The sequence below is a fragment of the Ornithorhynchus anatinus genome, chromosome 2 (assembly GCF_004115215.2).
Source record: "Ornithorhynchus anatinus isolate Pmale09 chromosome 2, mOrnAna1.pri.v4, whole genome shotgun sequence".
NCBI classification, from domain to species: Eukaryota; Metazoa; Chordata; class Mammalia; order Monotremata; family Ornithorhynchidae; genus Ornithorhynchus; species Ornithorhynchus anatinus.
The window spans coordinates 2,478,640-2,501,605 of NC_041729.1; the positions used below are offsets into that span (position 1 = coordinate 2,478,640).

General features: G+C 53.9%; 1 protein-coding gene across 1 annotated transcript; it reads right to left on the reverse strand.

The window, feature by feature from the left end:
* Nucleotides 1-6,294: 6,294 nt before the first annotated feature.
* TBX3 (T-box transcription factor 3) lies at nt 6,295-19,755 on the reverse strand. The gene is made up of 7 exons (XM_001510328.4): nt 18,134-19,755; nt 16,353-16,620; nt 14,648-14,794; nt 12,969-13,045; nt 11,317-11,474; nt 9,129-9,862; nt 6,295-8,442 (listed from the first exon to the last, which is right to left on the reverse strand). Exons 1-7 carry the CDS (start codon nt 18,526-18,528, stop codon nt 7,972-7,974), a joined length of 2,250 nt encoding a protein of 749 aa, XP_001510378.2. The 5' UTR covers nt 18,529-19,755; the 3' UTR covers nt 6,295-7,971.
* Nucleotides 19,756-22,966: the final 3,211 nt, after the last annotated feature.

Sequence of the window (22,966 nt, forward strand, 5' to 3'; positions counted from 1 at the left end):
GATCCACCCCCGTCCCCCGCCATCCTCTTCGGTGGGTTTGGATCCACTTCTGCCCCGGGAAGGCCGAACCAGGGGGGTCTACTGGTGGGTCTAAGATTTGGGGGGCGGGGCTCCTTCGGCAATCCAGGAATTTCCTGAACGGAGCGGGAGTTTTGCCGGGCAGATTCCAGAACAATTCGGGCCGGACTTTCGGGCTACTAGAACCCAAAGACAATAAACCGAACTCGAACTCTCCCATCCATGTCTTTCGAAGCCCGGGAAAGGGTCGTGGTGACAAGGTGGGATGCGGTGGGAATCCCCGTCGGGCGGGGCAGGAGAGTTTAGTGGAATTCCCAACGTGGGCCGGGAAGCTTCATCGGTACTTTAGGGAGCGGGATGGAAGGGCAGGGGAGGAGGGCAACTATTCTCCAGGTGATCCGCCAGGAACTTTCGTTAAAAAAAGAACTCGGTCACACCAGGGTTCTGGTTTTGGTGAGAAGAGGTGGGAAAAGGGGAGGGAGGGTTGGGGGAGAAAGGGGGGTGGGGGCTGGTATCACCTTTCCGAGCTCGGAGCTGGGAGGAAATGGGGCTCAGAAGAGGGGAGCGGGGGGCGGGGGGGGGGCGGGTGGAAATCCGCTGGCATGTTAAAACGCTGCAATTCCCAAGCAAGAAACCAGATCCCGGGTGTCATTAGGGGAAATTAAAGTGGCGCACACGATCGCATTTCAAAAGATGCAAGATGAAATCCAACGCACCAGTGGTAACCCTGGGGGGACGGGGAAAAGGGGGGGGGGGGCGGCACTGGGGCAGGAGAGGGAAGGAGAAGGATCCGAGTCCCCCTTTCCTCCACCTCGGACCGCTCCCTCTAGACTTCAGGCAGAGGGAGCGAAGGCTGAACGGCTGTAGTGGATCCGGTTCGGGAGGGGGACAAAGCTGAGGGAGAGGACCCCTATTCTTCTGGTCCGCGATGAATCCCCGGAGTCCTCCGCCCCCCAAACCCGATCTGGGCTCTCCAAGATAAGGACAATCCCTACTGGAATTTTGGGCAGGGAGAATTCAGGTGGCCGCCCCCGTCCCGTGTCTGTTCGGATTTTCCTTTCGCCTCCCAGGAGGGCCGGGACGCCAAAAGGGGCTGGACAAAGATATCTCGGAAGACAGGGATGTGTGTAAAAATAATAATAATAATAATCCCCCATAAGTAACTCCTCCCTCCCCTTCTAGGGTCTCAGCAAGGCTGCACCCCAGTTTCTTGATTCCCCGAGAAGCAAGGCCTACGTTCCAGTCCTCTAGAGTAGAGGGCACAGCAGTATCTCCTGGAAGGGAATCACCCCCACCGAATGGTGTCCCCTCCTATCTCTAGGGGGTCTCAGGATTTCAGTTGGCTGTGGCCGGTGTCCTTCGCCTGCAGGGCGCGCCCCTTGGATGTGGAGAGAAGTCAGAGACGCGAAAAGTCTGGGGAAGGGGAGCGCAGGGATGGGGGAGGGAGAATCAGTAACCAGTTTGGACTTCTTTTTTTGTTTTCCCGGTGTTGGGGGGGGGAGGGGGGCTGTGGAATCGTTGGGAACACCTCCACCCCCAGGCCGGAGGAGAGGAAAGGTGCTTTTATCGGAGCCGCAAAGGCCAGCCCGCAGTCACGGTGTCTGGACCAGGGCAGATCAACAGACGATCAGACAGACAGTCGCCGCGTGGAAGGGCGAGGGAGACTCGGGAGGGAGGGGGTCTGGGGGACATGAAGTGGTCTCTCCCTTCCCTGCCCTCGGGTCCCAAGGAGGCTGAGTGGGAGTGAAAAAAAATGCCGAAAGCAAATCAGTTCTTTCGATATACTTTCGGCTCGGAGAGGATTGGAAGGGTTTCTGGTCTCCCCGGCTTCAAGCGTCGAAACTCAGGACGGGCCACACTGGCTGAGCCTGGGCACTTTCGGGGCGAAATGACCCGCTTGACTGTCCAAGTCGCGTGGCATTGCGAATCCATCAGCAAGAGCCGTCCCTGGCTAGCTGGCTCTCCTCTCACTTAGCTCTTCTCCTCCCTTCGACCTTTGGCTACAAGCCGGTCCCGATAATAAAGATCTCCCCGGGGCAGGTTCGAAGGGCTGAGAAACCAAGGCGGGGTGCGAGATAGGGGGAACCTCTCCAAGACTCGCACGCCTTTCTCTTGTCGGTGGCGGGGTGCGGGACACACCGAACTGTCTAACGCCCACCTAATTCTCTACGGTTATCTCTCAAGAAGTTCCAAAAGCAAACGGCCGACTATTCGATTTTCTTGTAAACATTTCAGAGGGAAAGGGAAGGGGAGAGAGGTCTCCCTCGATCGCCAAGGACCTGCCTGGTCCGCTTCGGTTTTTCCCATCCGTTTTCCCAAAGCCCCCCTTTGGGGTGGCCGGAGACCCGAGAACGGAAAGGTTCGGAGATCGGTAACCGACTCTAGATAATAATGATAATGATGATGATGGTATTTGTTAAGCGTTTACCAAATGCCAAGAACTGTTCTAAGCGCTGAGGTAGTTACAAGGTAATCAAGTGGTCCCAAGTGGGGCGCACACTCTTAATCTCTATTTTACAGATGAGGTAACTGAGGCACAGAGAAGTTAAGTGACTTGCCCACGATCACACAGCAAATGAAGAAGTTGGAATTAGAACCCACGTCTTCTGACTCCCAAACCCGTGCTCTTTCCACTAAGCCACCCTGCTCCACAAGAGACACGACGACCCATCTCTCTCCCCGCGGGCTTCCCCAAACCTCCGTTCTTTCCCCGGTGGGAGACCTTCAATCCCTTCACAACTGGTTCTGGTTTGTTGTAAGTGGCAGGGGCATTTTCTTTTTGGGGGGGGTGGGCAATCCCTGAGGAAGCCAACGCCCGACCCCCGCATCCGCCCTCCTCTCCCGCTTCCAGGGCAAACTCCCACTCTCCTTCCCGGCCAAAGGAACTCGGACGGCGAGAATGTTCCCAGAAACCGGCAGGAGTCGAGCGATGGTTACCGGTTCGGTGATCCGCATCCCCCTCTCCGTGGCGACTGGGGAGGGGGAGATGGAGAGGAGGGAGGAAGCTGTTATTAGGCGCTGTACGGAGAGGAGTTCAGCGCAATCATTTTTCACGTTTAATCGACTAATAATTAAGTAATTCTGTAATGTGGTCGGAGTGAGGGGGGCAGAAACCGCAGACGCTCCGTGGGTACAGTACTTAGGTGGGGGGAGGGGGAGAGAGACAGAGACAGACAAGAGGAGAGAGACATGGAGACAGAGAGACGGAAAGAGAGAGGCCCAGAGACAGACAGGGAGGAGAGACGAACAGAGACGGACGGCGAGGAAGAGACACACGGAGACAGACGGGATGGGGGAGAGAGGCCCAGAGACAGAAAGGAGAAGAGACACAGAGGTAGACAGGAGACTCAGAGACAGGCAAGGGGAGAGACACTCAGAGACAGAGGGAAGGAGAGAGGCCCAGGGTCAGACAGTAGGAGAGACACTCAGAGACAGGAGGAGGGATTGGGCAGTGAAACGAAATAATCGAAACAGATCATCCTGAACCCCAAGACCTCGAAGGCCTCGGGTTCTAAGGTGGGTGGAGGGGAAGACTGGGCTGGACACGGATAGAGCGAGAGAGAGATGTGTCTGGAAGCCCGGAGCAGAGCGGATTCGTCTCGGGGAGGGCTACTTCCATTCAGCGGCCTGCCGAGGGCCCCCGGAGACTCCCCAAAATGGTTCAGGGTGCGGGGGTCTGGGGGAGGGGCCTGGACTTGCTGGCCGGCTGGACAGATAGATGGCGGTCCAAACCCAGGAGACCAGCCGGCCCCAGGGCGCCGCAGTCATAAAATCCGCTGGGGCTATCGAGCCAGGCGCCAGGTGAGTAATACACCGAATTGTCCCGGGAGATGGCTCGCTGTTTACCCCTGTCGGCCAGCGCCACGATAGTTACTCATTAACGTTACTATAGACAAATAAGATACAGGAGATAAAAAAAAAGGCAGGATACACCTGCGGACGGGCGGGCGGCCTCCCCAAGGAGGATTAGTTTCATTTGCAGGGGGCGGCGCGGCTGGGGGAGGCGGGAGGAGGATATGGGATGGGGATACGAAATCTGGAATGGAAAGGGAAATCGAAGCCCTTCTGGCGGGGTTATTTGTGTTTGTGGGGGGAGGGTGGGGTGCGTGGTGTGTTTATTTTCACCTGGGAGCCGCGTAAAAAGCGAGGCTCTCCCTTCCGTCCACACACATATATGAAAACGTGAATATACACACGGTGGTACGTAGTCACGTGCATTCAGACCCACGCGGGCACACGCCGACCCTCCAATAGCCATGCACGCACACAAATGCAAGTACGCTGACAAGGGGTGCTCATATACACATGAATTCAAACTTGTGCGCACACACACGTATATGCACACACAGGCCTCCCGGAATATTCCCAGCCGCGGTCTGTGTGTGTGTTTGTTGTGGGGAGGGGGCGAATAGACTAGAAGGAGGAGGGAATGGCCCTCTTAATCCCCCAAGGCTGGGGGGCGAGGTTCCATGAAACTCTGGGGAGCTTCCTCAGTCGAATTGCCCTGAGCGAAGCCCCTCCTTTGTAAAATCGGGATCGAGACTGAGAGCCCCACGTGGGACAGGAGCTGTGTCCAACCCAATTTGCTCGTACCCACCCCAGCGCTTAGTAAAGTGCCTGGCACATAGTAAAGCGCTTAACAAATGCCATAATTATTATTCTTCCCCTTCCTCCTGGAACCCCTTTCAGAGAGGATCAGGTGAAACGGAATAGGGGCCACGCTAAGACCCTCTCGGCGTCCCCCAAATTCTCCCGGGAGCCAGGCAGATGGATGGGGAAGAACCACGGACCCTTCAGCCCGGGGTTCATGGTGCCTAGGCCCCTGCCGCCGAACCGCCGGAAAGAGAGGGGCCGAAGAGGAATTAGGGGGTATCCTCCCTGACTCCCGGAAATAGTTTGCCCCGTCCCCGTGCAGATCCTTAAAGATTCCCCATCCGGGGGGCCTGGGTTGGGTGGGACTGGACGCAGCCCCGCCCACCCTCTTTTCCCGATCAAACTTTCCGGGGGCACCGTCGCAGCTCTCGGGCCGGCCCATCCCTAGCGGTGGAGGGCTTGGTGCCGCCCCCCCCCCCAATATGGTATCTTGATTTACCTCCTCCCGTGATTTGGAGCAATCCCTAAAATCATTAGGATTCGGGGCGGGCCTACAAAGGGCCATTTCAGTCCCGACAAGAAGAGACCCGTCCACCAGAGCCCCTTTGCCACAGATGTGGGACCAGGGTGGGGAGGGGGAGGCTAGGGCCGCCGTCGAAATGGGGCTCGGTTTTGAGGGCCACGGCCGTTCCCGAAAAGCTCTCCAAGTCCACCTTTAGTTCCAGCGGCTCGGTTTTAGCGGTGCTTCGGGAAGGGAGAGGGCAGATGTGGGGAGAGAGGGGGCTTCGGACCTCGCCTTCTCTAACTTCATCCTCCTGGGATTGATCCACTGCATCCTGGAGGAATCGTAAGCCGCAAGGACTGTGGCCCTCACCCACCGGTTTTTTAGCCTTCCCCTTACCCACGACCCCCGCAAAAAAAAAACAAACCCAAAACCACAGTCGGTCGGTGCAACAAAGCCAAGAAGTGGCGGTCCCCTCTACTAGCATCACGGGGCTAAGAATAGGATAGGAGCAAGGCCTTATTTAACCTATCTCCCCCAGGCGAAGGGACCGAGGTGGGGTTAGTGAGGTGGGGGAATAAGGTTGAGAGAGAGACACATTAAAGTTTAACTTCTGTGGTTCCCAAGCTCTTCATTTTGGGTTGACTAATTTATGACAGAAGAAAACCTGACCAAGTCTCCACACGAACGAACTTCTCAACGTCTTCAATCTTTTCCCATTAAGGGAAGAGGCTCTGCACAGCTTTTGGTTCCGAATTCCAGCCGGCCTCCCACCCCCTTTATTTCAAAAGGCTCCTTTTTTTTTTCTAAAAAGATAACGAATAGCAAGTGGTTCGAATTAAAACGTCTTTCTCCCCAGCAACCAAGATTTCTCTACTTTTCTTCTCCTTTCCCTGTCACTTGAGCTTCATTTCATCTCTTCATCTCAGTTCACTGGGGGCTGTCTCAGTTATTTAAAGGAGAGCGGGAGGGAGAAGGGAAAGAGAAAGGGAGACAGAGACCTGCGAGGGAGTTACAGAGATACAGACTGTCTTTAAAGGAGAGCGGGAGGGAGAAAGGAAGACAGAAACACACAAACTGGGAGACGGGGAAATTCTTAAAAGCAGAGAGGCAGAGACAGCACTCAGATAATAAATCTGAATCCAGGAAGACTCCTTTTGAACACTAACAGGAGGCCCGAGGACATTTCAATAAAAATTTATTGAAATTTCAGTGACTTTTTTAAAGAAAAAAATACAGAAAACCAAGAACTCGTCAACAATTATATAACACAAAATATACCTTCATTCGGGGGAGGGGAGGGTTTGGAACCAGCTTTTCAGCGTCTGACTTTCAAGCTGCGAATATATAGATAAATCTATTATTATGCACCGACTCAAACCAGGATCAACAGCGACAACAGCAGTAAAACCTAGTATTTAATTTACACACCAAAGAATTGGCAAAAATTAAAACCACAGTATTTTTTTCGTCCCTCCCCTCCTCTCTGCTTTATCTGAGCCACTGGGAAGCGTGTTGAACGTTCAGGAGTAATGCATTTTTTCATATATAAAACGGGCAACAAAAATGATCGTTGCAAGATACATTGGCACTATCGCCTCCCCCCCGACCCTCTTTTAAAAAAGTATTCCAACTATATCATCTTTTGAATCGGTTCTTTTTTAAAAAAAGGATATTGGGCATTTTTTTTTTTGCAAAAATGGATACAAAACCCCAGCAGTGTTTGTGTGTGGCTTTTTTTTTTTCCCTATCTTAAAAGGAACCCTATGACCTTGAAATGAAAACGACTAAGGAAACGACAAAAAAGCAGCTGCAGTCTTATTTACAGAGATATGTACAGTGTCAATAAATTAAAGTTTAATTTCGAGTATTCATATTCCATTTATGTACAAGTTATCAAATAATTACATAAATACTTTGTCTTAATAGCGTCCGCTTCTTTTTTATTATTATTTTTTAAACCTTGTTATTGCATATACAGTAAAAGAAGGAAAACAGCTGAGACACCTATGATCAAACTAGTTTAGATAAAATAAACTCATCGTCTCTTATTTTCTTTCCAACAATTATTTTTTTTCCTTTTTTGTTGTCGCTAGAGGGAAGTGGAGAGGAAGCCAGGAAAGGGTCTTTTCTTTTTCTCCCTGGGAATTAAACAAGCATTCAAAAATAAAAAATAAAAACCAGAAAGCAGACTTCTACCAACATGCGCGAGCCTTTCGATAGCTCGGAGACATCACAATAATATTAAAAAGACACAGATCCCTTAATATAGTCTAACGAGAGCGACAGTTATAGCCCACCCCAAACAACTCTGCACGTTATAATTGATTTTGAAGAACTGATAGGCAAGTCACTTAAGAGTTTTCTTCTTTAGGGGGGGAAAAAAATCACCTTTTCTGTACTTTTAGCCACCCCCCCCCCCCCATTTCGATAAAATTTCATTTCCTTTTTCTTACAGTGAAAAACCCACTCCTGGAGATTCTGGAAAATCTCTCCTTCCTGTGGGGAACGTGACCTTTCGCATAAGAGGTTGATTTCTACCCATAGCAGCTTTCAAGACTTTCTCCACCCTACCTCGCCCCTTCCCTCCCCTCTCCGCGACCCCAGCCCCCTCCCCTTGATCCAGATGCTTTCACTCTTTCGGGTGGGTGAGATGGGTCTCTGGGACCTCCCTTGTTTTACAAAGTGCACTGCGAAACTCGGAATGGGATCCAGGAGGGAGTCGGTGCGGGGGGGATGGGCAGGGGAAAGGGGAGCCCCCTTTTCCCAGACCCCCCCCCTCCACGTCCATCCCATCTCTTTCCAGGACCCATGAAGAGCCGGGGAGGGGGTGGGGGTCGGGCAGTGTGGCCCGCCGGTTAGGGAGACTCGCTCCTGGATCTGTCTTGCTTGGATTCCAGTCCACTCACAAGGCGCTGAATGTTTTGGAGTTCGCTGGGCTGGGATTCCTTCTCCGAGCCCAGCTTGGGGGACAGGGACACGGAGCCGGACGACAAAGTGGACGCTCGGCTGTTCAGTTCTGAGCCGGAGTCCAGGGGGGCCGAGGAGGCCGGACTGCCCCCGGGCAGGAGGGGAGGAGGCTTGGCTTCCAGGGCGCCCCCGCCCCCGGCCAGGGTGGGTAAGGCCGTGGCCAACAGGCCGCTACTGTCCGGGAGGGGCACCGGAATGGGATAGGGGTTGTACCGCAGACGGGGCCGCACGGCGTTCAGGAAGGAATGCCGGTGCGCTGAGCTGGACGCTGCGGCTGCTGCCGTGGAGGCGGCGGCGGCGGCCGCCATGTAGGTGTAGGGGTACGGGAAGAGACCCCCGAAAGGAGACATCGCCAAACCCTGCGAGGGACGGGGGGGGGGGAGAGAAGAGGGAGAGGAAGTCAGCGACTGGAGGGGTGTGGGAAAGGGGTCAGCGACTGCAGGAGGGAGCCGGAAAAACAGGACTCCCCAAACTATCCCACCCTCCGAAGACTCGTCCCCGAGCCCCCAGGATAAAGTGTCCCGCCAAAGAAGCGGATCTCCAAATCAGCTCTCAGACCCCGGCGCTTCTCCCAGTGCTTGGCACACAGCAAGAGCGGAATTTAGGCAGCAATTTCTCCTCTTCGCCCCCACCAACCCCTCCACTTTGGGCTAGAGCGTCTTTCGAGGACGCAAAGCCGGATTGACCCTGGAATTGATCCATCACCCACCCTAAATCCTCCCCCCCCTTCCTGCGGACACCAAAGATCGAATGGCCGAGAACCCCCCTGGGGGAGGGGGAGCAGACAAATAAAACCCCGGGAAGTCTTTTCCCCCCTTCCCCACCCCCATCTCCCCCGTCCGCGGAGGGGATCACCATATACAGACAGGTCCTCCGAAGGCCCCCGACCAACCCAGTGCTAGACAATGCGCAGGTGGGCAAGTGGCTTAACCCCTTCGCCCCCAGCGTTCCCCGCCCCCACCCCCCATCTTGGGGAGGGAAAAGAGGGAAGTAGGAACAGAAAAGAAACGGTAGGCCGGAAAGAATGGGGAGGGAACTTGGGTACCTGTGAAGCCAGAACGTGCTGCTGCAGGTGGAAGGGCAGAGCTGCGGCCGAGGCGCCGGACAATCCTTGGGCCGCCGCGGTGGCCATGGCCGTGGTGTCCAGCCCGGTGACCCCGGTGGAGGCTCCGGACACGGTGGCCAGGAGTGGGGTCATTCCGGCCGCCATGCCGGGGAAGGCTCCCCCCATGGCGAACTGGCTTGGGTGTAGGAGCAGCGGGTGACCATTGCTTAGGGGGCTGAAGAAGGGGGTCCCCGCGAGGCCCGGGGGGAAGCCGAGGTTGGGCAGGGGTCCCTGGCCCAGAGCCGGGACCACCCCCGCTGCCCCGCCGTCCGTCTGCACCGTGAGTGGGGCAAACGCATCCTTGCCTCCAGGTATCCCTCGGCCCTCCTCTGCCCGGGGGGCCCCCTCCCGGACCCCGCCGCCCCCTCCTCCTCCGGGGCTCTTGCGGTCATCGCCACCTCCGGGGCCGCGGGTGCTGGACGAGATGGTGGCCGGACTGTGCCTCGAGTCCGGACGGGTCCCTTCCCGGGTCCGGCCGCTGACCGCCGGCTCCGGGGGGAACAGGGAGGAGGAGGACGACGACCCTCCCCCTGGCTTGGGCGCGGCGGGGCTGCCTTTCTCCCTGGGTGGATCTTCGGAGGTGGTCGTGGAGATTTTGCCAACATCGCTGACTTCGTGGCCAGGCTCGTCCTTGACCTCCGCGTCGCTGTCGCCCTCACTGGGGCAGCTGGGATCTGTTTGGGGAGGGTCCAGAGGCACAGGTGATGAAGATGATGGTACTTGTTAAGCGCTTACTATTTGCCCAGCACTGTTCTAAGGTCCGGGTTAGATACAAGGTCATCAGGTTGTCCCACGTGGGGCTCAGTCTTCATCCTCGTTTTACAGGAGCTAACTGAGGCCCAGAGAAGTGACCTGTCCGAAGTTACACAGGTGACAAGCGGAGGAGCCGGGATTAGACCCCACGGCCTCTGACTCCCAAATCCGTGCTCTTTCCAATAAGGCACACTGCTCCGCAAGGTGAGAAGGGGGTTCCAGGTGGAGGGTGGGGTCTACCCCCCCCCCGGGGGGTGGGGGTTGGGACCGTCCCACTTTGGAATTGCAAATGTGCTTCAGTCGCGACCTCGCCCACCAGAGACCAGCCGCCCAATGCAAGGGGCATCGTAAAAGGTAATAATCAAAAGCCCCGGGCATCCGAATTAGCAACGACTACAATAGGCCTAATCCTTTTCGCGCACCGCTTGGTCTCCATTACATAGATAGAACCACACCTCAAGGTCTATACTATGGACCTTATTTATAGGCGCCGAGAAGTCCCGGCGGGCTAGCATCTAAACGCACACTATCGTTCTGTTCTTTATGGATACTGAGGGGAATGGGATAGTTGGGGTGGGGGGGTCTGCGATTTCATTCCACTCTACAATCGAAATGGATTGGTCTCATTTCATTTCGAAAACAGGTTTCTTCCGTTGTGTGTGTGCGTGTGTGTGTGGTTTTTCTTTCCAAATAAATATTGCCTGCTCTTTAAACACAGGAAACCGGTTCAAGAACGGACCCATCTCCTCCTCCTTCTTCGCCGCCCTCCTCCACCTTGATTACAACGTCATCGTCCCCGGTTGCCCCGACCCCACCCACACAAGCCAATTGACTTTATGGCCGAGTTTTTATCTCCTATCTCACCCTATCCAGGTAGCAAAAAACACCCTTGGTTTTGCAGATACACCCTTCCCCACCCCCCGCCCCGATTATGCACATTTTGGGTCCTGGCAAATCGAACTGCTAAAAAGGCAAGGTTGCAGCCACTGGTGGAGATTTGGAAGGGGGGTGGGGGTGGTATAGTGAGGAGAGGGGAATAAACAACCAACCCCAAAACAAATTAGTGCTTGGGTGGGGATTGGTGGGAGGGGAGGAGAGAGAGCTGGATGGGGGGAGGGAGAGGTAGGAGCTGATTCCAGGTTTAAACACGAATATTACCAGCATGTTTGCAACTTGGAACTTCGTGCTGCTGTTCAACCCTTCCATGCCCCTGCCTCCAAAACCGAGCCAAGCCAGAGCTCAACGGGGAGGGAAATGCTCTAAGGGAGGCAGCTCGGGGGTTTACCCAGCCCCTCCCCCACCCAGGCTCCCACATCTCCCTAACACCCCAGGCAAACAAGCCCGTAAGGACAAGGAGCAGGAGCCTGGGGTTCACCTTTGAGATTCGAAGTCCCTACAGTAGACACTGCTGGGGAAGAGGATTGGGCAAAGCATTTAAAAGCGGTCTGCTCGCTGGAGGATTCATCTGAAGTCCCATTCTCCTTTTTATGTCTCTCATCGTACACTCTCATGGACTGCAGGGTCAATTGCTTTCTGTGGAAGAAACCCAACACACATGAAACGTACTATTTTTAGTATAATGGGACCTGATTCTGCCCCGACACCCCCCCGCCCCACAAACTTACTCCCCAACCCCCCCCCACGGCTGAATTTGTCCAACCCAGTCTTCCCTCCGGACTCCCATCACTGATAGGTAGGTTCTAGATGGGGGAAAGGGGGACGAACTTGGTCCAGTGGTGGAATAACTCGTGTCATTTATACTAAGGCTTTATACTAGGCCTTAATGGGGGTTAAGGAGAGGGGGTCGGGGAGGCAGGGAAGAAGACAGGACCCTCATCTTGATGAACGAGAAGAGGGCACTAGAAACTGTTGAGAGACATCTGCAGGGCCCCGTTGACAATGTTAAATGGGGAGGGGAAGATTTAGGAGGCTTTAGGTCTCTGATTGTGATGCTCCCTCTATCAAGGCTTTTATGGTTGCTAAGATTGCTAGGAAGTGGTTATTTTGCGGCCCACTTTATGTAATCTTCTCGCTAACAATTAACCCGGAGTAAAAATCTATTTATATTTCGAGAGAAATTACAAATCATTTCCGTTCGTTGGACTTAAGAGAAAGCTTTCTCTTCGCCCTCAGAGGCTGCAGGGAACAGCTTGGAAACAGCTCGTTGTGCGCAGGGAACGTGTCTGCCAACTCTTTTGTACTATACGCTCCCAAAACTTAATACAGTTCTCTGCACATAGTAAGTGCTCAATAAATACCATTGCTTGATTGATCTTCCCATCATCGGGTTCAGAGAAATTTTGGAACTAAAAAAGAACGGTGGCAACTTTATCTTTTTAAGGAGGTGTGTGAGTTGGGGGGAGGTGAGGCAAGAATCCACAGATATGCAGGGTAAGGACACAGAAGCTTTCGACGAGGGTGGAGAGGTGGGGAGAAGTTTCGGTTTATCTCAAGAGGCTCAGAGCCCATTTCAGCTAGGAAAAATAAAATAAGCGATGATCCATCATGATGGACGGAGGAGGCGGGGAGGAAGATTCCGTCGACGCCAGTCTCCAGTCGCGGACGACTCCAGTCAAATCCCTAGCTATTCTGACAGGGTTTGGGGCCCACCGCCTTTGTTTATTCCCGATCAACCGGCTGGTTCTCGAGGGTCCCGGCACTCACAAAAGGAAAGACAAAATCCTCCCTCAACTCGACATAACAAGTCCTTCTGTTTTGAGCTATCATCTTCCTCTCAGTTTTCACGTTTACTCTACCAGTCATGGAAAAGCACCAAAAAAACCTGACCTCTGACTGGAAGGCAAAAGACCCCCGTTCTTCACCCTCCCTCCCACCCACAGTTCGTGTTTCAACTGCCACGGGATGGCATGGTGGGCAGGCTCAGGGTATTGGGGTGGAAGAGAAATCGAGGCAGGAAGGTGGAGGGAGGGCACAAGAGAAAGGAGAAACCGCGGCCTCGCGAACAGAATACGCATCAACCTTTCTCCAAATCGCCCTCCACCCCCCAACGAATCTATTCCAACTCACCTCTTTTCTCGCCTCCCATTCCCGGTATCACGAAAACCTTTTGCAAAGGGATTATTGTCAATCTTTAACTGGGTTATCTGGAAAGAGGACACACGAGTGAGAAAATAACTTTTGTCCCATATTCCGCTGGGGCTTCATTCTCCTCCCCCTCTTCCTCCTGGTCATGGATAAATCGGGGGGCGGGGGAGGTAAGGGAGGAATGGGTGAGAAGAGGAATTCGGGGTGATGGAAAGTCAGAGCCAGCTCTGACAGGTTCTCCCTCCTCCTGACAGGGGAAAGCCCCGGCAGTTAATCCAAATGGCCCCGTTGGCTAATAAGGCACCAACTTTTCTTATAATATACCTTCCGCAGCTGAGTGAACGTAAAATGGTGAACTTCTAACTATTAAAGTCATGCTTTCATTTAGTTTTTTTTATTTTTACATGCCACAATTAATCGTAAAAGGAATTACAGTCCGACTCCCACTCCTTCCCTGGCTCTAGTAAAGCGATTTATAGAATCAAACTGCGTGTGTTGGATAGAAGGTAAATTCCACTTACAAAAAGCCTTTTATTGTAGCAGCATTTTTTAGATTAAAAAAAGGCTTGGGTTACCATTGGAAACATTTGTTTTCGGTTATCTGCTTTGCCTATTATGATTATTATTACTATTACTACTAAAACCACTGGGGGAGGGCGAGGGGGCTCCAATGCCCCCCGAGCCCTTGAAATAAAAATACAAAAATACCCGGGACATAGGCCCAAGACCTCCAGCCCAAGATGAAAGAATGGAGGGCAGCAAGTCGCCTGAAGAGCCCGTCCTGTCTCTGGGGAAAATGGGGACACAGGATGTATTTTCCAACTCTCCGAAAGTGGCCGCCTTTGGAACCTCCTTTTCCTTCTCCTCTCTTTCTCCTCATACCCCTTCACCCCTCTACTTTCCCCCCATTTCCCCTCCCCCAGCTGGAGTCAGCCACACGCCCACTCCCGCAGAAATCTGATTCGGACCACGCTCCCTTCTCCAGATTCGCTCATCGCGCACTCCCTGGTTTCAATCTTTCTCCACGCCACACACAGCCCCCCTGGAGACCGTTCTCCATCATGAACACGGACCAGACCCTCTCGGGGTAGGGGGTTCCCTCTTTCTCCTCCCTCCCTATTTCTTCCAGAGTGAAATACGCTGGGAAGAATCGGGACCTTCCTTCTCCATCTCTCACCTCCGCTCTAACCCTACGCACAAACCAAGAGCCCCTCGGTTTAGATTCTACCTTCCCTCCAACTCCCCTGCTGCCTCCCCCGGGAAGAGGTCATCGTCCCCACCCCCCTCCACCTCATTCTAGACTCCAACAGGACCCCAGAGGCCCCCTACCCTGCTTCCCAGGGGTTTTCCCTCCCCCACTGGAAGGGCACGGAGACCAGAGACTGGATTTGTGCGGCTTAACTTTGCTCCTGCCACACACACAAAACAATAAAAACGCGGCAGGACAAGACATTAATAGGCAGCCATCCACCCGTCCTAGGTTTCCAGGCCCCTCCTGAAAATGTCGTTGGGGCCTGCCCCTTTCCTTCGAGTATAATCCGGGGTCTGCCATACCATTACCCCCTCCCCCGAAAATTTCCTCTGATCTCGCCCTTCCCACCGCCGAGCCCAATCCACATTTTCTCCGACATTAAAATACAGAAAAAAAAGACCTCTCTTACTTTGTCATTCTGGTAAGCCGTCACAGCTATGAACTCGGTCTCCGGGAACACGTATGTCCGAAATGTGCTATAGGGGAGTTTCAGGATGTCATTGGCTCTGACGATGTGAAACCTTGGCTGGTACTTGTGCATCGAATTCAAAATCGTCTGCGAAGGAAGAGGCGCCGAGGCCGGTTGGCTTGGGCTGGGAGTCGGCGGTCCCCAGCCCCTAGTGCCGGCGCCTATTTTGGGGTGGGGTGGGTGGGGGAGACAGGGACCTCCACTCAACCTGGGAAATAGGGGGGATTCGACTCACCGAGGGGGCTTCCCCTCCCATAAATCACCCAACGCTCCACCGGGCCCTATCTCTATAGGCCTAGGTTTAGAGAATTATCTCTAGTTCCTCGGACTTTAGCGCCCACACGTCACCGCCAGGAGGAGAGAGTGGCTGGGAGAAACCCTTAGATAAGAACAAAATGTATTTTAATTTATGAAACAATCCGGGTACTTGAGTTTCGACTAATTGACTGTCCCAATCCACTTAAGGCCTCCGAGAGCCAAAATCCAGAGGGAAATTTATCTCCTAATCAAATCACGAGCAGCAAATGCAATCTTCTTTTCAGGGCACATTTCCCTCCACCCCAACTCTACCCTCCCCTCTCATTTGAGTTTATTGGGTACTTATCAGTCCATTGAACTCATTGAATTATTATGCTAAATTCCTAGGTTCTTTCTCCTTTAAAAAAAAAAATCCTCCTGACCAGGAGAGTTAAAGATAATCTTCCCAAAGGATCCAGTCCGTCTGACGCTCTAAACTGGCAGAGTCCGGGGGTTCTCGGATCTCTCTTCTAACCTCGGGGTTTGGGACTGCATTTTGTTTAAATGTTCACTCAGCCTGATCAATTAGCTTCCCTCCCTCCGTCGGTCTCCTCTTCCTTCCCTCGCTTCTCCCACCTCCCGGCCAGGAAATCTGACGCTCTAAACTGGCAGAGTCCGGGGGTTCTCGGATCTCTCTTCTAACCTCGGGGTTTGGGACTGCATTTTGTTTAAATGTTCACTCAGCCTGATCAATTAGCTTCCCTCCCTCCGTCGGTCTCCTCTTCCTTCCCTCGCTTCTCCCACCTCCCGGCCAGGAAATCTGCCGCCCCGAAACCTCGTTTCTTTACTAAAAATCTGGCCCTTATAGGTCCCTCCGAGGCACGGGCTCTGGGAATCGCAGTTGGTAAAACCTCCGAACCTTGAGAACTCCCGGAAAAGGAGGTTTGTTTCAGGAAGGAAGGAGGATTGGCTTTGGAAAACATTCCTGACCGTACAAGATCTCGGTCTTTAAAAAAAAAAAAAGGCGAGTATGATTATGAGTGACTTACAAAAAAAATAAAATGAAATCCATTCGACCAGTGAGGCCTTGGCTGCAAATTTGAATCATGAACTTCTCAGGGCTGAGATTGTTTTCAGGCACGGAACCCGGGGTAGGTACCTTTTTCCACTCAGCTCGGGAGTAAGGCTAGGGCGGCCGATTTTTCTCCCCCCTACCCTACTTTAGGGAACTCATCGAACCTCCCCCACCCAAAAAATGGCCTAATGTGGTGTATAGGGAGGGGAATTGAGGGGGGGAATTCATTACTGGGGCAAGAGAGAAGAGGAGGAGGGAGAAAGACGAAAATTTCCGATCACGGAGGAGAGGGGAGGCCTACGAACAGAAATTGGGAAGCGGAAGGCAACTTACAAATCCGTGTTTGTCCGAAATATTGTTGGTCAGTTTCAGTTTGTGAAAAGTGACCACTTTAGACATCCACTGTTCGCCTGTGGCCGGACTGTCCGGGTGAATGTACATCCTCTTTGGCATTTCGGGGTCAGCTTTGCCGGCCACCATCCATCTCGAGTTGTGGAATTTATATCTACAATCATCGGCGGCGACAATATCCATCAGCAAAATATACTTGGCCTTTTTATCCAGCCCGGAACACCTCACTTTAAACGGAGGAAACATTCTCCTAAAACAGAGGGTTTAGTGGGGAGAATAGGAGGAGAAACCAAACAGAAAACAGAATCGTTTAGGTTAGCGTGCGGTTCGGTCGTTCCTCGTTAACACGTAAATCCAGTCTCTAAAGTCCCTCCGCTTTGTTGTTTTAAAAGTGTCCAACTTTCGAGGTTTTAGCCCATGTTTACTGTGGAACAAAGTCAGGGGAGACCCTGCCTTCCACTTCAACAACTTCCGAAAATGCCTTTGGAAATGAGGACGATGAGAACTGTGAATTATTATTATTACGATGATGATGGTCACTGGAGACGCCTTTTGGCTGGGTTCAAAACGGCGGAGGGTGGGGGAAATGGGCACGAGAGTGCCCGTTGGAGATGAACGCCGTCAGATTTTTCAGCTCGAGTCTCTTTCTCTAAACTCAAGAGGTTTTGGCTGAAACTCTTGATGTTTCAGTTAGTTGGCCGGAGAAGATTCCGCTGGGAAACAGCCACGCTGTTTTCCAGGGCAGGGTCACGGCCCAAGAGTTTCCAAAACCCAGTCAGAACTCTAACGAATTTCAGGAGTGACATTACACACGCTTGCAAAGTCTGAAACTGCAGCAGGACGGCGCCCGCCAGATTTGTAGCTCATTATCCCGAGAGGTTAGCTCTCGGCAACCTGGATTTAGGGCTTAACCACGAATGAGCAGTGCCTTACTACCTAGGAAAACTTTCATGCAAAACCTTTTTGACCACAGTTTGCACCGAGATCGAGATCGAGGGTGCGAGGAGCCCTTGGTACTGATTCTTTTCCCTTTATGGCTTTACAATCTTCGCTTGATGTCATAAAAAGGGGCACCAGTGAGTTAAAATATCGTTGTCATATGGGGGACACGGCTCCTGGAAAGGGCTTATTTGGGCTGGGGGTGGAGGCAGTTGCGTTTTGGGCCGCGGGGTTCGAGAAAGGAAGACACCCCCATACTACACGCACCTCTACCCACGTCATTCTGATGGCCAGAAAGTGCCTGTTAAATTTTCTCTTTTGATTGCAAACATGTGAGTTGGGCGTGAGATCCCTTTTTCATCTGATCGGTTTTCTCTCCCACAGTCCAACTACAGGCAAATCCCTCTTTGCTCCCACCGGCAGGGCAAAGGGCAGGGGGTGGTGGAGAGAAGGAAGGTAGGGTTCCTTTTCATGCCCACAGAAACCTCCTGATTAAGGCAGGAAGAGATGTAGGAAAGGAAAGTCAAAAGGAGAGGCTGATCGTGAGGGTCAAAGGGTTTCCTTTTTAAATCTTTCCTCTGTCTTGTGGGGTGCGTGTGGATTATGTGATTATGTATGGTCGTGGTGCCACAGTCCCCCTTAACCTCCCAGAACACACATGGCCTGATCTTCTCCTCGTACACAGACCGAGAAGGGAGAGGCGTTCAACTTGAGCCGCCTCTGAGAGACAAAAGTTGTACTTTTGGAGTATCTTTCCCCCCCTTTTTACAGGGGCGGTCTGCGGCCCAAACCACTAAGCAAAATCCCTCTGAAGCCAGACCTACCTTCCCGACTTGGTGATGACCATCTCCGTCCCTCTCTTGTGAAACTGTTCCCACAGCTCCTTGGCTTCCAGGTGCACCTTGGGGTCGTCTTCGACCTCCTCCTCCGGCTCCAGCGTCTTGAGGGGCCTCAGGTGTCCGGCCGCCTGGTGGCTCAGCGAAGAGAAAGGGATTCCGGTCTCCGCGGCCCCGACCAGCTGATCCATGATCGGCTTGGTCAGAGCCCCGGGGAGAGACAGAGCGGCGGCTCCGTTGGGAGGCAGGGCCAGGGCCGGGAAGAAAGGAGGCTGGTGTCCCAGGACGGCGCTCATGGCGAAGTCCGGTGCCCGGTGAGGAAGGAAAGGGTGGTAAGTCATGCCTGTCCCCGAAATGACTGGTTCTCTCATGGGCAGACTCATTCACTCCACCCTGAGTTCGTGGCCTGTTGGCAGAGTACAGTCTTCAAGAGTGTCCGGGGAGATTTTCTTTAACAGTACATTATTTAAAAACAAAAACAAAAAAACCCAACACAAACTCCCGCACCCCCCGCCAAGGTAGAAAATTGTGTCTGAAAAAAAAAAAAAAAACCACAAACAGGAACAACACGGGGTGGAATCACTCGGGAGAGCCGGGGGTGGGGGGTGCGGGAGAGGGGGAGGGGGATAGTGCCCTCTCCTTGGAAGTCGTCTCTGTCGCTTTCACGTAGGCAGAAGGGAAAAGAATCCGAACCCAAGTCGTGGCTTTTTCCAGAGGCGCCGGGCTCCTTATTCTCAGCTCGAGATAAAAACTCTCGCCTGAAGTTCCTGGAATCCTTGACTTTCCAACCCCCCCAAGCCCCCACCCCTTCTCTCTTCCTTTGTTATGGATGTCGCTGGACGTCGGAGGAGACTTTATTCTTTTTCTCCCTCTTCTCGCTCTCTTTTCCCCCCTCGAGGTCCCCGCAGCCGAACCAGAGCTCCGCTCTGAGAGAGGGAGAGGAGAAAGGAAGGAAAAAAAAGTCCAGGGAAAAAAAAAAAAACAAAACGAAAATCGGTGTGTTAATCACCCTTCTCACAACAAGCAGCAACAAAACTTGATCGGCGAACCGGCTCCAGTCCTTCCCCCGCTCCCCCCACCCCCCTTGCCCTCCCCCTGGCTCCGAATGGTGCCTTGAGTTCAGTGATTTCTTCTCTCTTCCCCCTCTCGGTTTTTTAATAAAGGAGGCGAATGAGATTCATGTTCCCTGATCCGGCCGGAGAAAAGGGAAGAGGAAAGGGAGAGAGAAAAAGAGAGAAAGAGAAAGAGAGAGAAAGGAGGGGAGAGGAGAGAGGGAGAAAGGGAAAGAGAAAGAGAGAGGGAGAGAGAGACAGCCTCAGCCTTGAAGAATTCCCTGTGAGTGTGTGCTCTCGTTGCGTCCGATTGTATGGATGTGTTGTGGGCTTGCGGAAAGCTGCAGTCTACTTGATTGGCTCTTTGACGCTTTCGGACCAATTGTGTAGCTCCATAGGCGTGGTTTTCACAGGTCGAGTGGAGGGGGACAGAGCCGAGTTATAAAAAGAAGGTGTCGGAAACTGTAACGTCGTAGCAAAGCATCACTCCCGCTCGGTGCCGTGTGAATATGTCAACATGATCAGAGGGGAGGGCGGAGAGCCACCGGGGATCGGGCGTGGGGGGAGGAGAGTCGCCTCTAGGTGGCTTATCCGAGGAGCCATCGCTCTTCCCCTCCTCCTCCTCTCCCCCCTCCTCCTCCTCCAGCTCCCTCGCCCTGCCTTCTCCGCCTGAAACGTCCCAGCCTCTGGAAGGGAAGAGGGCGGGGAGAGAAGGAACAGAGCCGCAGAGGGAAGACGGGAGGGCGTGCGCCCCGGGTCTGCGTCCTTGGGGCTCCGAAAACGGGGGAAACGGGTCGCCCAGGGTGCCCTTCCCCCGGGCGCGGTGGAGGGACCCTTGTTGCGGGGGGATCGCCCCAGCCCCGGGTCTGCCGGACTCGGTGGGGACGGGCTGGACGCCTCCCCCTCTCTACAATGGCCGGAAGGATGAGAGGGGCGAGGGGGAGCCGGGAGGCTGGAGCCGGCCGGGCGGAGTGGTTCCCTCCACGTGCGCGCCCCGACCCGGGAGACTACCCGGCGCTGCGGGCGCGGGAAGCTCTGGGGAGTGTCTCCGGGCGGAGACAGACAGACAGACAGACAGACAGACAGAGACACAGAGAGGGGGAGGGGGAGGCGCAGCCGCCCTGGCTCCCGGGAAACTCTATGCCTGAGTGCTTCTATACACCAGCAAGCGTGCGCGCACACACTTCTCCCTTGGCATGCACACAAGCGTCTTTGCGCTTTTCCCCGTATGCGTACAAAGGGCCATGCCACACCGCCTCTTCTAGGGGCGCGGGGGCGCAACTGCAAGGGAATAAATAATAATAATCGTGGTGTTTGTTAAGCGCTTACTGTGGACCGGGCAACCCTGGGTGGGGGAGACAATGCAACCAAATCGGGTTGGACACAGTCCTTGTCCTTCATGGGGTTCATAGTCTCCAACCCCATTTTACAGATGAGTCACTGAGGCCCAGAGAAGTGAAGTAATAATAAATAATAAACACGGTATTTGGTAACCGCTTACTACGTGCCAAGCGATGGGGTAGATACAAGGTAATCAGGTTGACCCGTGTGGGGTTCACAGACTTCATCCCCATTTTACGGATGAGGGAACTGAGGCCCAGAGAAGCGAAATGACTTGTCCAAACTCCCACAGTAGACAAGTGGCGGAGCCGGGATTAGAACCCATGACCTTCTGACTCCCAGGGCCACGCTTTAGCCACTACGCCATGCGTATACAGGCTGCCAGTCAGGCGTGGGTACACGCGGGCATACTGGCACACGCACGCGCTCTATTACCCACCGGGTGCCCGCACAACTGCCTAGAGTTCAACAATCCCGCGGCGGAATGGGGGTGGCGGGGATAGGGTCGACAGTGGTCTCGTTTCCTTTAGCAGCTCGCTAGCAGAAGCCCCCCACCCTTTTCAGGCGAGGGGGCGATTCGCCCAACCCCATTCTACCGATGGAGAGCAAGTGTCAGGAACACTCGGAGAACGGATTGGCCTCCGCCCGCCTTTATCAGTGATGCGGGTGGGGGCAGAGGTGGGGGTGGAGGGGGGGAGACGGCCCAGGGTATCTGGTCCAGGGATCGCCTTCGTTATCTGCTCGTCTCTGCTCTTTCTTAGGCCGGGTCTTATCGGACCAGGAATAGGGGGCGAATTTGTAAAACAAACCGTGAAACGCCTCCGCCCACCGCCACGGCGTCGGAGTTAACCTCTTTCGGTCTCGCCGTCTCTGATCTGTCCCCAGGTGTGGTGGGGCGGGGGCATCGCCTGTTGGGGGTGGGGGGAGGAGGAGAAAACGGTGATTGAATTATCGAGCTTGGCGCCGAATGGGTTACTGTGTTTCTCCACCCCCACCCCCCCCCACCCCCCCCAGCAAGGGTCACAGAACTCTCTATACGCCCAGCCTGGGCCGGGAAGAAACCGAGGGGGCACAGAGAGGTTGAAAAGAGGGGAGATGGGAGGGGTGTATGGGGGGTGGGGGGACACGACACAGAAGGGAAGATACTTAGACTCTAACCTCCAAACTCTCCCCCTCCATAAATAACCTCTTCCCTTCTGGTGCCGGATCCATCTGTCCGCCCAGGAGCCTCCAGATGCAGAAGAAATAAAAATAAATCCTATCTTTCCCCCTCCCCCCAGAAAAAGAAGGCGGTGGGGGTGGGGAAAAGACATATATAGGGGGAGTAAGTGGAGGAGGAAAATGCAATCCCATTGTGGGCTAAATGCACGGAGATAGGAGCGGAACTTCTGAGACGGTTAGCCCTAGTTAGTTGCATTTTTGACGCACGTGGTTAAGAGCGCTCGGCGCCAGCGCCGAAATTCCCAGTGGTCCAAACGGCGTCTAGAATCGTTCCCCTGCTCCTGGCCCTCTCTTCAGCCTCTCTCCCTCTCTTTCTCTGAGAAAGGGTGGGGGCAGGGTTCTTTCATGAGTGTGGGATAAGGGGAAGAAAGGGGGCGTTGGAAGGGCTAAGGAAGAGCAGAACCTAAACCCACCTTGGAAGGTTCTTTGGGGAAAGCTTCTATCTACTCCCACAGCCCCAATTTCCCGATCTGGGCCACCTCGTCACATCACGATAACTTGCGTGTTTTAGCATGCAGCCCACCTCTGGAAGGACTGTGCGTGTGTGTGAATGTGTGTGTCCGTGTGGTGTCTAAGATGACCCGGCGAAAACAAGACGACCAGCGCCCTTGCCCAAGAAAGGTGAGTCGTGAACTTTTCCTCGGTTCGCTAAGGCCTGCGTTCTATAAGGGGAGAAGCAGCTGCGGGTCATATAGACAACTGCAACACTGACGGGAGGAAGGCTTCCAGGATTGGGAATTGGGTGGGGAATGGCAATTTCCCCACATCTCATTCACAGAAAACAGAATACCCCCGTCCCGTCCCGTACCCCCGCCCCCCCCCCCCCCCGCCCCAGTATCGCATCTGGATGGCTCCCCAAATTTCTCCCCTTCTTTCACGCCCCTCCCCTTGCATCTCTGGATAATTTAAAAAAAAATGTTTGCGGATTCTGATTCGAAAATTTCGACGTCTTGCTAATGGTCTGCAAACTTCCGCCAATTATGCTGACCTCCCAGGCGGAGCCCCCTAGAGACTGGTATGATGCAAGGAGGCTGCACTAATCTGAGATCAAAAGCAGGAAGGTGCGAATTCCCTTTGTCTCTCCCCGGCCGCCCTGCTCCCCGTTCCACGGGTGATAAATCGACACTGGCGCCGACTGCGCGATGGATGATTAATTTGCGCGCAAACAAAAGGGAGCCGGTGCTGCGGCCGCCTGGGTTAACCATTG

Excerpts from the sequence above, each read along its gene's own strand:
- TBX3 (XM_001510328.4), bottom strand. The coding sequence starts at position 18,528 with ATGAGTCTGCCCATGAGAGAACCAGTCATTTCGGGGACAGGCATGACT. Across the intron at positions 9,863-11,316 it reads AGGGACTTCGAATCTCAAAG|ATCCCAGCTGCCCCAGTGAG; the intron begins GTGAACCCCAGG and ends CTCCCCAAACAG. Across the intron at positions 8,443-9,128 it reads AGCACGTTCTGGCTTCACAG|GGTTTGGCGATGTCTCCTTT; the intron begins GTACCCAAGTTC and ends CGTCCCTCGCAG.